We start from the raw sequence: 14,686 nt of genomic DNA, 5'->3' as shown, positions 1-14,686 counted from the left end.
AACAGCTTGCTCTGGGTGCTTGTGCTAGGAAATGTAAATAAAGGGAGGGTAATCTGGTGAAAACTGGGTGTAATTAGGAAAATACACTGTTGAGAGCTGCTGAAGGAATAGAATAATTGAAAATAGTGCTGAAATGGACCTGAAGTGATCATCTGGCCCATTCCTACTATTTGCAGGCAGGATTAGCTGTGTTTAAAGCAGTGATAGAAGATCACAACTTTCTTAAGCTGTGTATTCCAGTGTTTAATTACATTACTGCTTTGCTTTTTCCTAATGCAAAACCTGACTCTCCCTCACTAAAATACAGGCCTTTTGCTTCTTATCTTGTTCTTAACACCTTCTTCCTTGCTATAACATTCACATATATGAAAACTGCTCGGGTTTGTTCTGCTCTGAAACAGTGCTCTTTGCATTTGTGCTGGTGACTGATACAGAATTAAACTTTTTTTGGGTTAAGTCTGTCCAACCTAAGTTTAGGGTACACGCAGCAACGTTGATACATGCAGTCAAATGAGCTTTAAAAACAAATTGACGTTAAGTGCATTAGTTTAACCTGGAATGATGTTGATTCAGGACGTGATAACCAATTAAGCATCATAACTTGATTTGGTGCCTGAGCCCAAAGAAAAGTTTCTTCCTTATTTTAGAATATTGTGAAGAATGACTTGTGTGGCAGACACAATGTGGGGATGTGAAATTCCACGCTCATTCAAGCAAAATAATCCTGTTTCTTGCAAAAGACTAATTCACACATCTGTAATGTGATGACAGAGGGGAGCATGCAGAGAAAACAGTTTTCAAGTGATCAAAATCAACAGCAGTTGGTTTGGAAGGCTGTGAGTGGAAAAGCGCAGGGCTTTAGCACAGCAGCACGGAGACGCCTGGAGATGGGAGGCTTGTACAAAGGAGGATGTGTCAGGGCTGCAGGGGAGCACCTAGCTTGAAAATCTAGACATTCACCCTGGGTTTTGCTGGCAGTAATTAACTGTATTGCAGATCTGTAGGCAAGAAGATGGATGTCAAGCTACTGAAAGCAGAGGAAGGTGGCCCAGGTTTTAGTTCTCTTGTGAGCAGAAATAGTGTTTCCAGGGTAAGTCTGAGGATCTCTAGTTTTCCATGTAAAGAAAGAGTAGCTCCGGCCCTTAACTCTCTGTTCTTGTGTGTCACTGTTATGGTGTGCTCATTCTTGAGCTATGTTATATTCTAACTGATGGAGGGAAATTATTCTTGCTTTGTGGCTGAAGAAAAAAGGAAGGCTCAGATGAGACCAGTGTTGCCTAGGCTTACTGCTCCAGGTGGATCCAGTCCTGTTCCCTGTGTAGACTCCAAGTAGCTGTAATCCAGAGCTGTGCTGCAAGCAGCATAGCCATGCCTGGTGTGATGCTGTGCCTGAACTAAGACACCCCCACCTCTTCCAGATCAGGGTTTGTGTCCTGCCGCTCCAAAACAGGGATGTCTGTCTGAAATATAGTGCATGGCTGAACTCCAAGTTACTTGACCTGGAAGTCTGTCAGAGGATGAAATCTCAAACCTGTCTGTCTTGTGTTTGAGCCGTACTCTCCTTCCATTACAGAAACACAAGATGTGGGAGCTGGGGGGCCTGAGCCATGCTGTCAGATGGGACGGGGGCTCGCCACTTAATATTTGGAGAAGAGCACCCAGGATCTTGTATGGCTGCCCTGTGTTGGCAATTGAAGTATTCCCTCCTTGTAACACACAAGGTGAATGCTTTTCACAAGTATAGAATCTGTAGCAGGTGCTTTGTAAATTATCTTCATTTGACATGGCTGTTTAAAAGGAGAGGTGTAACGAGCCTGAAGGCAGGAGAACACAAAGTACACGGAAAATCTCACTTCCCAAAACAGAGTAGAATTCTAAAACAGAATGAGATGAAAACGTTGTTTTGAGAGATTTCTACTTTAAGAAGACTTGACCTGAGCCTCCTAATCTTAGTTTTGAAGTCTGGAAAAAAACCTGCTACCATTCAGAGTAGCTCAGGGTTGTATTTGGCTAAAGAATTGCCTGTTCAGTTTCAAGCTGCAGCAATCAAATTTACTCTTCTTAATCTGGTTGCCCTAGATAAGTCAAGCAATACAAACGTTTGCCTTCCCCAAAAAGCAGCTGTGGTTTGGCGGTACCTGTCTGTGATCTATATCCCTCTGGGAGCTCCCCCGTTGCTGCTCATGTACCTGCCGCACTTGGTGTCCTTCTCTGATGGAAGTGAACCCTGACAGTGATGAAAAGTGTCAGTGTCATTTGTTGGCAGGGCTGTTGGCTTACATTTGGGAAGTGTGTTCGAGAGGCTATCACAGGTGCCAAGACATTAGCTGAGTAGCAGGGATTGAATAGGGCCAGCTCGTGTCAGCTTGGCTGCCGCTGTGTCTCTGATGGCTGCCACCTCAGCCCAGCTTCCTTTCTAACCCCCTGCCTCTGGCCTTTCCAAATGGAAATCGAGTGCAAGCAGCATAGCTGCCTGAAAGATGAGCTCTGGAGCATCAGTAACACCATTAGTTCTGAAGGGAAGAATGCAAGCAAGAAGGGAAACGCAGTCAGTTTGGTGTACGGTGAGTGGTGCCTTATTTTAGTGCTGAAAGGGAAGAAACATGATTTCTTAATTTATAGAACAGGTGCATAGGATCAAAATCCAAAAGAGGCTCTCAGAGGACACTGAACATGCACATGGCAAAAGGCAGTCTCCACTAGGAATTACTAGCAATCTAAGGGAACAAACAAAAGGTAACTATCCTCTTTTACATGTGAGAAACAAAGCTTGGATGCTAAGGAACTCGCCAAAGGTCAACATGTATTTTAGTATTGCCAAGCCTAGCAACTCATCATCAGAGGTGTTCAGCCTGGTTTTCAGTAGTAGGCAGTCTGTGGTCTCAGCTTGAAGGCTTCTGGAGCACATTCCAAAGGATCCTGCCTCAGTTATCTTGGTGCAGGGTGTCCCAGCGAGGTGCAAGGCTTCTGTGTAATCGTACTGATGGGGTCTGGGAGGGGGTGTTGGGACTCATCATGTGCACTGAGCTCAGCCACTTTCTAGGTTCTAGGGAATGTGGTTCATGCAGTCCAGCACGGAACATGGGATTTGAGCATAAATCCTAGGTTCAGCCTAGACCATCAGAAACAGGCTGCGGGTCTTTGGTACATCACATGAGGCTGTCAGCTGGTACTTCTGGGGCATGGTGCGTGATGGCTGTTGCAAGCTGGTGGGATTTTTAACCAATAAGTACTGTGCAATTGTCCTGCACTTTTCAACATGGTGTAGCATGGATCAACTGCACCGTCCCACTGGCTGTGCACTCAGGGGCGTGTGGATGTGCCAAGGAATAGCCCAGCACAAGGGTGTGGGGCTAAAGCACCGAGACAGCACATGCAAGTTTTATTTCTTCTGAATGCTCACCCTGAATGAGTATTCATTTCTAGTTAAATTCAGTCATGTATGTTGAGCTCTTTTATCTTTTGTCTACTCTGGGTTGCCTTCCAATGCCTGTGGGTACAATTCATGATAACGAACTCTAGTTTTATATCAGCATTGCTGCTCTTGACAGCACAGGAATTATGTGCATAAGGAACTGAAGAAAGGGAACACAATGCACAGACTTTGTGATACTGTAGCCTTGCTGTTGCCTGCTTTAATTAATTACCATGTCATGGGAGATGAAGTTGAAGAATTGGTTGTAGTGAGGGGTGTCTAGCCAGTAATCAGCTGCTTAGTTTTGCTTAGTTTTGGTTCAGCTTTGCAAATGATTGCTTTTTTTTTTTTTTCTGTAAATAGTGTCAAGATGCTCATTGTGCTTTTCTCCAAGTTTTCAGAGTTTTGCCCCCCTTTTTTTCCTAAAACTAAAGAAATAAAATGGAAAGGAGATTGGAATCCTAAATAAATTATTTCAAATACTGGTAAAATGCTGATAGAAACTGTCTGGTAAATCTCCTTGTAACTGTTAACTTCTGCGCTTGACTTCAGAATGAGAAATGGCCAAACTGGTCAAAAGCATTTGGGTTTGGGGCTGTAAAATTAACACTTCAAGGAAGAATGGTACATGTTTAAAGGAAAGAGAACGTATTGTCTGAGCACTTGGCTTCATGTATGGCTTTCAAGTGAAAATGGCAAAAATGGAAGTATTCAAATCTGCGGGGAGGACAGGATCAGGGATTTGTTTTTCCTCACTGCTCCAATGGTGTCCTTTGTCCTGGTTTCCCTTTCTGAGGCTATTGTCCAAAGATCTTCTAGTCCTTGATTTCTTTAGATTTTTCTTTGCTTTCGTTTCCCCTTCCAGTCTAATGTTCTGATTTTTATATTGACAGCTGTAGTGAAAAACAGTAAGAAATACAATTGAACATGAATGTATCAATACTTTTTAAATGTTCAGGACTGTGCCGCCTCATATGGATCCTTACCACCACAGGTGAAGCAGTTCCTACAAAAAAGGTCATCTGTCATTGGTATAAACTGTTGGCGTTAACATCTGAATTATTGTTAGGCTTCAAAGTTGAGATAAATAAGGCAATTCCCACCTTTCATAAAGCTATTTTATTTCATCTCCCTTTAGAACTAGACAGACAGCCCTTTATTGATTTGCATTCAGAAGCTTTCTTTATAGCTGTACAGGGCTAGAAACCTACATTTTTCATTTAAAAACAACTTCAGTTTTGTTGTAAACACTATAATCCACAGAGAGCTACATATCTGTGTTTCAGTTCAGGCTTTCCACCATGTGGTTTCTGTGGCACTCTCCTTGAAGTACTGCAAGTCAGAGTTCTCTGACAGTGAAATGCTTTCCCACTGGAGAGAAAAAATTCAATTGTTTACTGTTGTGTTTAGATGATACAGGGCAGGAAGATTTACTAGACTCCAGTAGAAAATATTTTTTATGTGTTTATAACTCTTGATGGTGAAAGATTGTATCGGATTTTCTGCTGTGAATGTGATGAAGTATAATGAAAGATGAGTGATACCAGCTTCTTTAATATCTGAAAGTTCTTGTAATTTTTCTCTCACCTCTGTATTGCAATTACATATGTTGTCCCAGGAAAGTTGAAAGAAGGAGTTGGCATTACAGTAAATAATGCATAAATCCCCTTGATACAGACCCATTGACCTCTATCAACCTAGACTGCTTAAAAATATTCTTTATGCATCTGTCTGCAGTTGCTTAATTGTCAATCTGTAGAAGTACAAGATCTGGAGGTGGTAACCCCTGTGCTCTTCCATGGGCAAGGCAGATAATGCTTGCCCTTCTCAGCACCTGGCACTTCACAAGCTCTCATCCCTTACATTAAGGCAAATCATCTGTTAAGAATAATTTGGGTGAGGGTGCTGTGGCAGATCAGTGAGTGCTCACGGGAACCACATCAGAGAATCGAACACAAGGCGAGCAACAATGGCAGCAACAGCCTCAATGGCTGTTTGCCTGCAGCCTCCCAGGTGCAGCCAGAGTTTCTAAGGAAAACTGGGGATGAGTGGCATGAGAAGGCCTCTACCTGCAGCAGCTCCTTCTTGTTTTCAGAGAAGTTGTGGCCTAGGAGCTGGAACAGTCTCCTGGCTGCACTGCTTCACTGAAACAACCCACAGGTATGCAAGTGGTTGAAGAAATAAAGATATTCGCAGGCAGATGGGAAGTTGAGTGAAGGCTTTGGGGAAGAGCAGTAGAAGAGGGTCTTGTTTGAGGAGGACGAGAAGTGGGAAGAGGAGGACCTGTTCCAGCTGTTCACTGGGTGAGATTTCTGTGAGCGGAGGGACATCCAGTTTAGTGCATAGACATGTTCTGCTCATCAGGTCCCAGAATGAGGCAGGTTCCATGCGGTACAGCCAAGGTGCAAAAGCTACGGAGTATAGGCATGCAGTAATCCAGGGTGTAGGGCGGGAGATGATTTGGAAACTAGGCCAAAAAATCAGAATACAAGAGCGGTGAAAACTGGGCAAACAAGGAAGTGAGGGGAAAAAAAACAGACAAAAAGTACTCAGCAGCAAGGCCTAACAACATTGTATTCTGCAGATGCTGCCCTTAAGACCTGTATATTTTGAAGAGTCCCTGCTTTGGAAGTTGATCAGGGCCAGGGCTTGATGGTCTCCAGCTGTCCTGCAAGCTTTGGCACTTGCCGATGCTGCCAGCTCCCTGGAGTCATGACATCTAGTGCTTCTTGCTGTTCCTCTTCCTTTCTCGTTCAAGGTTTTCCACCCCCCTTGGATTTGCTGGCATAATTCCTGTGCAATCAAAATGGTCCTCCTGCATTATTACTTTTATATATATATATATATATATATATATATTTTAGTGTGTGTGTGTGTGTCTGCTAAAGAACTCTTGAGCTCATGCAAGCTCTTTTGACTTGACTGGAGTAGGAAGTAGCTACATATGCTAATAGTTATATTAGTAGATCATCTAAGTGGTGCTTGATAAAACTGGAGTTGTTTATTTCTTAGGCTTGATTATTTCAGCTCCAGGAGCACATCTGCTCATGGCTGTTAGTGATGCTTCAGTGTAGCTTAGAATAGCAGTAAGAAGGTAAAGTCCACTGATCGTGTTAAACAATATCTCTGTTAATGTACAACAAGGGATTAGAGAAAAGAAATTTTCATGACTTGTACTTTCCAAGCTGTGCTTGTAGGCTGTCATGCTGCATAAACAGAGAAAGGACAAAATCAGGTTCTGTGGTCAATATTGCTTTGGTATTTCTTCAGCTTTTTGGCTTTAAAACAGTATGTCAAAGGATCCTTTGTTTACGTATTCTTACTATTAAAGCTAATTTAGAGGAATAAAATCTCTTCTCCCTTTAGCCTACCTGGATGTTTACCCCTTGCTCATAGGAGCAGGTTTATAGGGTTAGTTGCTATATAATGTATAGCGCTCATTTGAAGCAGTGTGCGATGCTGTGCTCCTATCAGTCTGTTGCACTGCTTGCTGATTTTTCTGGTAACTCCTGGCATGTACTACTTGAGGTATAATAACTATGGTATTTAGAAGACTGCTAAATCCAATAGTAGCCATTATATTATTCACCTATCATGCTTGGTGAGTTTAATGTATTTTGAGTGACTTTCTAGTGTGAAAATGTTAAAGCTGCAATGGGATTGAGCTGTGCTTGCTGCTAGGTAAAGTTGGTTTGTGTTTTTGTGGATGAGTGTTTCTCAAGAGTGGCCTTGCAGCTATAGGTAGTGATGGCTTTAGTGCTGCTGTGGCACACAAGCTCCATAAAGACAGGACTCTCAAACTTCTGTCAGCCAACAGTGGCTGCGTTTCCCCTCCCTGATGTGGCTGTGCTAGCATGGGCTTTTCTCATGCAACTGCAGGGGGAGCCCTGGTTGGAATTCGTTTCCTTTTCCATTTGTTTTTGCCTTCTTCCCTAAATTAGTTGCTTCTAATTGCTGAATTTCCCTCTAGCTGAGGCAGCAGCTGCACCAGACAGATGAGTCTCAAGAAGGACAAAGTGTTGGCTCCTGTTCAGCTGGGCCAGACTCAATGCAAGGTTCTTCTGGCACCTTCTGTGTTACTGAGGCGTAATGAATCTTGGAGTTTCCGAAGACATTTGTAACAGCATTAAAACCTCGGGTTTTGGATAAGAGCTTTGTTTAGAAATATTGTTGAAAAGTTTGTGATGATATAAAGGAATAATAGCTATTAGAGGGCAGATCTCACTGAACTTGCTTGTTAGATAGTGCTTGTTCAGGAATATGCCGTGGAAGCTGTAGGCTCAGCTCGTACAAATCAGCCCATCTGACAAAATTCTGGAGGTGCAGTGATTAGTGCCTGTGAAAGATCTGTTTTTCTCGTTTCAGAGTTAACTTTTACAGTGTGTGCAGCATTTAAAGACAGGGCAGGGTGTTTGACATGTCTGCTGTGTGTCCAAAGCACCCTTAAGTTACATGGTGAGCTAACAAAATGAATACATGTTTAGCTTCTGAGAGGAGTGCATTCTATTCCTAAATAGCAGGCCTCTCTTTGCTTTTGGGAACTTACAAGCATCCTAATTGAACTACCTTTAATGGCCAAGGTCTGTTAGACTTCATTTGTACCAAAGTTTAGAGTGGAGTCCCCAAACTCTGCTGATTTAAACCAAAAGTAAGGAAACAACACAACAAAACACACTGCAGCTGACTTCAGCAGAACTGGCCTGATTGACACCAGATAGGGATCAGTAGATTTATGTGAATTTGGTACCTTAAGTATTTTATAACTATGAGGGAGAGGTAGCAGATAGATGATGCCTCTGGCATGTATTACTTGCCTTAAAGTTTCAGGAATTTTGAGTAGGAATTGTTGCTTTCCAGTATGGTCCAGTCTAGTATAATTTTTCTTGCCCTGAATGTGACTTTTTAAATTGCAGCAAAATACTTCATCCTTTTTTTTTTTTCTTTTTCAATCATCACTCCAATTTCCCAGATCCTGCAGTGTAGAAACACAGATGAATAGATACTTGTGCTATAGAACCCCCTCCAAGTGCAAGCTGAGGATGCCATTCCTGCTTTAATTGAGAAAGGGTGGGATTGCTCCAGTTCTACTCCTTTAAGCCAGGGAATTCGATGTGACAAATTGGCCATGTGCTATATTGTATTAGCCCATAAATTGTTTCTGCCATGCCTGTCAGTGCCCTGAATGTGTTCCAGTGAAATAGTTACAGTAAAAATTTGAACAAATATTAGAATGAAAAGTCTTTTTGTCTGTCAAACTGCAGATGAACAGAAAGGTGTGATTCTTTTTGCCATAATGATTCACCATAATTACTTGATGAGTCCTCCTTTTGGGAACTGGAGATGAAGTGATCCCTTGTTTAACAGCTGACCAGTTAAAAAGCAGCTCTGCAGAAAAGGGTCCCAGCAGACAAGAAGTTAACAGGAGGTAGCAGTGTGCCTATGTGGCCAAGGCAGCCAGCTGTGTGCTGGGCTGTTTTACCAAGAGCATGGCTTGCTGCTTGGCGACAGGAATTTTCATTTTTTGACACATAAGACTGAATCTGTCCAGCTTTGGGCTCCCAGTATAAGAAGGATGCTGGCATAGTGGAGCAAGTCTCATGGAGGCCTGGTCAGGGGCTGGAACGCCAGGAGCTGGAGCGCATGTCATAGGAATAGAGGCTGGGAGAGCTGAGTGTATTCAGAAGGTTAAGGGAGGTCTTACTGCTGGCTTCAACTCTGTATTGGAAGGAAATGGAGAAATTAAAACCAGATTCTTGAAGGCACACAGTGATAGGATGAGAAGCAATAGATACAAGTATGAATGTGGGAAGTTCTGATTAGATGTATTTTTTAAAATGTATTTTTTACCATGAGGATGGTGGTCAAATATTGGAACAAATGCCCAAAGAAGTTGTGGCATCACCTATCCTTGTAGATGCTTGAAACTTGGCTGGATGAAGTAGTTTGATGTAGTTTGACTTGCTTTAAGGGGAGGGCTGAACTAGATGACTTGTGGAGATCCCTTCCAAACTAAACTGTTTTATGGTGGTACAGAAAATAAGGAGCTACTTGAAGAAAGCAGGTATGCTTCCTAAAGAGAAATAATCAGGATCAGTTGCTGAAATAATGCTATTGATAAGTCTTCTACCCTCTTATTTATGAATGATGCTTTGATGCTTTTTTTTTTTTTTTGGCCTTTTTTCTGGTGTACAGAATGGCTCTGCTCCTAAACTTGAGGAAGGTGTTTCCCCTTTAGGTTTTCCCCCTGTTGGCGATCTGCAGTGCCCATGCAATAGTAGTGTTCAGGCAGTATATCCCTTGGTCACCTCTGAGTCGTATGGTCTTCCTGCCCTCTTTTTTTTTTTTTTAATTTTTTTTTTTATTTGGAGAGTATATTTTGCATTAACAAGAGAGATAAGATAAATTCATTTTGGCTTCAGTATTATTAAAGACTCAGATACAAATAATCAGCTCTAATTTAATCTCAGCACCCAGGCTTTTGTAGTACTGAAAACTTTTATTAGGTTTCTATAATTGTGTTAAAAGTCATACCCTCAGGCTAACGCTGAAGCAAGAGAAACTGCCAAGCTCTGCGCAAGACAGTACTGACCTGATAGTCTTGCAAGGGAACTTGGGCTTGCTCTTTGCCAGTCTTTTAATGGTCTGTGCTCTGCATCAGTCTCCTCAACAGTCAGGGGCTTGGTGCTGCTGTTCCTAGTTGAGTGCTCTCTGCATCACTTTGGTTCTGGCCCAACAAAAACTAATCTTCAGGCTCCTGGAGTGTTCATCCAAGAAGATACTTGAGTGGGGAATCCAAGCAGTGTGGTTACAGCTGACATGTCTGCACTCCTAGAGATTTTTGGAGATTTTGATCCTTGTGATTCCTTTGTGCAAAAAGGCATACCTGACAGCTGCGCTTCAAATACTTTGGATGCAGGTCTAAGCCTCGCAAGGGGCTTTCAAACAAAACCTGAGAGGACTGGTGCAAGGAAAAATGCTCTGAAGAACAGGTTGGCATTGCAGAGGCCGAGTAACACAACCCTTCTGTTCTTGCCCCCGCGCTGTAAAACGTCTTAGTCACTCAGGAGTCTGCACTATCATTTCACACGTGCTCCGAGCTGCCAACTCAGAAAAGTGGTCCTTTCCCAACCCCTGCTTCCTTCTGACAGAACAAACATATGCTCGTGGGGTGAGCGACATCAGGGAACTGCTCCAAGTTAAAATTAGCCTGGCCAAGAAGCTAATTTCAACCTGGGCCAGCTTCTCTGGCACAGGAGAGCAGGAGAGCGTGCCCAGCCGGTGACGAGTGCGCAGGCCTCCCGCTGCTGCTTTCAGCTGCCTGCCAGCCTCTGCTGGCGCGAGTTGGTCCGTCCTTCTGGGACCTCAGGGTAACGCGGGTGGTCGTTGCTCCTATTTCTAAGCTTGCATCAGAAACTGAAACAAGTCCTCCTCCAAAATGGTATCTTGAGTCAGCCCTGTCTTCCATAACTGTTTATTTTGTGAACTGCAATCAGAATCTAAATTCATTGAAATATTTCACTTTGGCTTTGACGTTTTTGCTGTGAATTAGCTGCACTTTCCAAAGAGTTGTTACACAATGGAAGCAATGTTTTTGGGTCAAATATGATGTCAAGCAGGTCAGTGTTTTGACTTTTTCGGCATGTGAGATTTATTGATTTGTTGGCCTGGAGCTGGCCCTGAATGGTGATTGTTTGGATGCTTTCCTATGGCTTTTTCAGTATGTCTGGTGAACCCTGCTACTTATTTCTTCATCATTGTCAACTGCACGTGCCATCTTACTGTGCATTAACCTGCACAGCCAGATGGCGACGATTAACGCAGTATAATTGCTCATCAATGTTCGTGTCCTATGGCTCAGTTCTGTGGTGTCCTGAGTGAAATTTTACAGAGGAACGCATCATTTTGGAGAGTCAGGGCTGTTTGTGTCCAATTGACTTAAAGCCAGGGGTCCCCTGGGGGCCAGAGGGCCAGGGCCTAGCAGGTCTTCAGGCAGCCGCGGGCCCCATCGGAGGGGAGCTCTGTGGATGGTGAGCCAGGGCCACTGGGAGAGGGCGATTGCTGCCCCACAGCCATGAAGGGACAGCAGAGAGGCCGCTGGAGGTGCAGGCAGCTGTGGCTGAAGCCTACCAGGCCCCACGGCCCTGACCTGCCTGCCGCCATTTTCAGTGTGAGGTGAGGGGAAGGGAGCGCCTGAGTGGCACTGTTGTGACATCTCTTGCTGGGGAGTTCTTACATTGGTTTACTGAGAAATATGTTGGAAATAGCTTCTTTTTAATGTGGTGTGGCTTTCTTGGCTCTTTTTTTTCCCCCATCCCTCTGTTTTTAGATTTTCTCTCTAAACTGAAGTCAGTTTTTTTTTTTTCCCATTTGAAACATATATTACATGAAGCATAAGAGTGCGTTTATCGATATGTTTTAGCAGCTTGTTTCTAGAACTTGATGATACCTGCAGATACAGTGGAGTGTGGCAAATGGAGCCTAAATGTCCATCACAACTCCATGCAACATGGGCTTCATAATCAAGGGCATTGAACTTAACTGAAAAACATACAAAGATGAAATAAAAAAAAAAATAGAACCAAAATATTCTTCAAAAGAAATAAGAATTTTTCTAATAGACTTTAAACTTTTTCTGTAACTTCAAGAGGGAATAACTGCAGTGCCTTTCCTAAATACAGGCAGACAATATCTTGCTTTCAGAAATTCTAAGGTAAGTGTTAGGTAGGTGAAGGTCTGTCTGTACATGGCTAAGTTTAGAGATGATCATTTTAGGTGAATACCTGTTGACTTTCAGTACTACTTAGGCTCAGAAGTTGAAATAGCAGTCCATGACTTGCCGGCTGTATATAGCTCTGGGTCTCGGTAAATGTGGCTTGATAGTTTCTTACCTCTGGCCTTACGTAGCTACATTCAGGCTACATTTGTTTGTTTGTTTGTTTTGTTTTCACTATTTCTTTTTTGTAAATCTGATTTAGTCAGGAGCTAAGGCCACCAAGTTACCATAGCTTTTGGAAGGTGCTAATGCTTTTTAACTTTTTTTTTTTTTTTTTTTTTAATTATTTTTTGAGCTGCTTAGTGGTCTACAGGTTTTTGAGAGGCTTCTACTGTAGGAGGCGAATAGGTGGTTTCTTGAGACACTACATAGGTACATATTGGATCCTAATCTAAAGGCATGTTTTTCACTCAGATGTTAAAGGTCTGCTCTTAGCAGAAGTTTTAGAGTGGAGATGTTGCCCCTTTGAATGTGCGTCTTCAGTAATTCTCCTGTGTCCTCATGTTCTATTTAAGTATTTTTATGCTTTGTGTTTCATTTATTTTTTTTAATGTGGTTGTTACGTTGACATTAAGAAGCATTATTTATTTTTAAGGTGCAACTCAGAATATTTTCTAATTCTTGTGTTTCTTTTTGTTCCCCTTCTTATAATAGAGTCAGATTTACAGATCTGTCAGCATAGAGCGCCAACATGCTGCACCAAGAAAATGGAAGAAAGCTACCAGGCAGCTGTTCGAAGAGAGAGGTATCAGAGTATCCAGGCAATGAATTTTGAACTGAATTACATGATTGTTGGTTATGTCACAGCTTTTCAAGGTAGGAACTTTCGAGGTACTCAAGTCCTATGATAAGTGTTTTGTAAGGACATCCTATGCAAACAAAGGAAAAGCTCTTTTGTTCTTCATTTCCATTGCATTGCATACAGTAGTTGTTGTCTTCTTGTTTACTTCCCTGCTCTTTAATGATCCTGCCTTTGGAAAAAGGTGAGGGCACTTAGTCTTGACTGTTATTTTAAGTATCTGCCTAAATCTAATTAGGAATAGATTAGCCTTTGTTCCTGAGATCATATTTAAAATGATTGTCACAGATTTTTCAAGGCATTTCCAAATGTCATTTAAGTGCCTGACGGCTGTTTGTGCCTTTTAATACCTGCTTGTGTTGCCAAACCATTTAAGGGTGTGGAAAGTTAAATCAAAATGTGGTTGTTGAAACTGAAGAATAGGTGATCTAACAGATGTGTCAAATGAAAATACAACTCTTTTCCTTTTAAAATGTTTCATTGCCCCATAGGTCACGTGAAGAGTGACCAATTTTCAAGTTGAATGTGCATGCACGAAAGATCCTGGACTGAAAGTCTGTTCTTATAACTCTTGCTCTTCTCAAAGCTACCTTCTAACATGTTGTTACAGGGTCTACAGAGTTTATTCATACAGATAGTTATTGTATTATTAAAGGGAGGGAAATGGTTATGTAGGTTTGTGCACTATAAAGTATTAAGCACTTGAGATTTTTCTCCAGAAAGGCTTTTAAGCGTAGGCTATGTGAACTTTAAATATATGAGAGTTGATTGATTAAATCAGTCATTGAGTGTCAGTCATTGAATTCAGCTGTTGACTTACGTGGACCTAACTATGTGCTTAATTTTAACTGACTGCTTTGCTATATTTAGTGCTGAGTACCTTCATGGAATGGGTTTTGAAAACAAGCCAATAGTTACTAAAATATGAAGTGCTGAGGTCTATATGATTAAAGCTGTTGTTACAAGGCAGTTATTTTATCAAGTAGTAGCTTTTTTTGTCTAGTTTCATCCATTTGAGTGAAAATACTATAAATAAAAAAGTGATTGACAGTTAATAAGAGCATATTATCTAAACTTGACAGTCAGATGCTAGAAGTCATAGAGATACATAAATACAAGGTAAAAAAAAAATTCTGCTTTTGGTTGTTTGCTTCTTCCCTCAGTTCTGTGGGTGAAACACTTCATTTTGGTTTATTTTACAGTTAGTTTTTGAAAATATTTTAGTATTGCTGATGATTTAAAATTTTAGTTAGAGCACACTTGCTCCAGGCAGTGCTCTGCACTTTGGAGGAGTGCTGTAGTAAAAGGATGTCTGTGTTGGAAAAGGGTGATTGTGTTGGCATTGTTAAATGCCGATGAGTTATTCAAGCAATCTTTCAGTATCATGACAGAATAAAGATAAGGTCAGAATAGATTAACCTACCAGCCCCTGTAGGTCAAGCTGGTAGCTTTATTGTCCTGATGAAGCTTTTTGATGAAATGAAAGTATAGTTAGACATTTAAACACAATCGAAGTTTACAAGTGCTCCTTAGAAGTGGGTAAATAGTTTGCTTGTAGCTTGTTATGGCTAGCCTTCTGTCTACATTAGGTGGGAATACTCAGAAATGCAACTTTGCTCTCCTGGGAGCTGCTGCCTTCTTTGTTTCTGTCCTAGGTGTAAGTGAAAAGCCTCCTTATCTATCTTATGCTGTATAAACA

At 41.9% G+C, this 14,686-nt stretch overlaps 1 protein-coding gene across 1 annotated transcript in view; it reads left to right on the top strand.

Moving 5' to 3' along the window:
- The window catches only part of LOC116492325 (glypican-5-like), a 369,081-nt gene that overhangs the window by 9,381 nt on the left and 345,014 nt on the right, over nucleotides 1–14,686 (top strand). The window contains exon 2 of the mRNA XM_032192922.1: nucleotides 12,843–13,004. Coding sequence (XP_032048813.1) covers nucleotides 12,843–13,004 — 162 coding nt within the window. The remainder of the gene's footprint in view (nucleotides 1–12,842; nucleotides 13,005–14,686) is intronic.

Source organism: Aythya fuligula, chromosome 9 (assembly GCF_009819795.1).
Source record: "Aythya fuligula isolate bAytFul2 chromosome 9, bAytFul2.pri, whole genome shotgun sequence".
Classification (NCBI taxonomy): Eukaryota; Metazoa; Chordata; class Aves; order Anseriformes; family Anatidae; genus Aythya; species Aythya fuligula.
The sequence above is the reverse complement of the archived record's forward strand: the minus strand, read 5'-3'. Positions and strand labels throughout refer to the sequence as shown.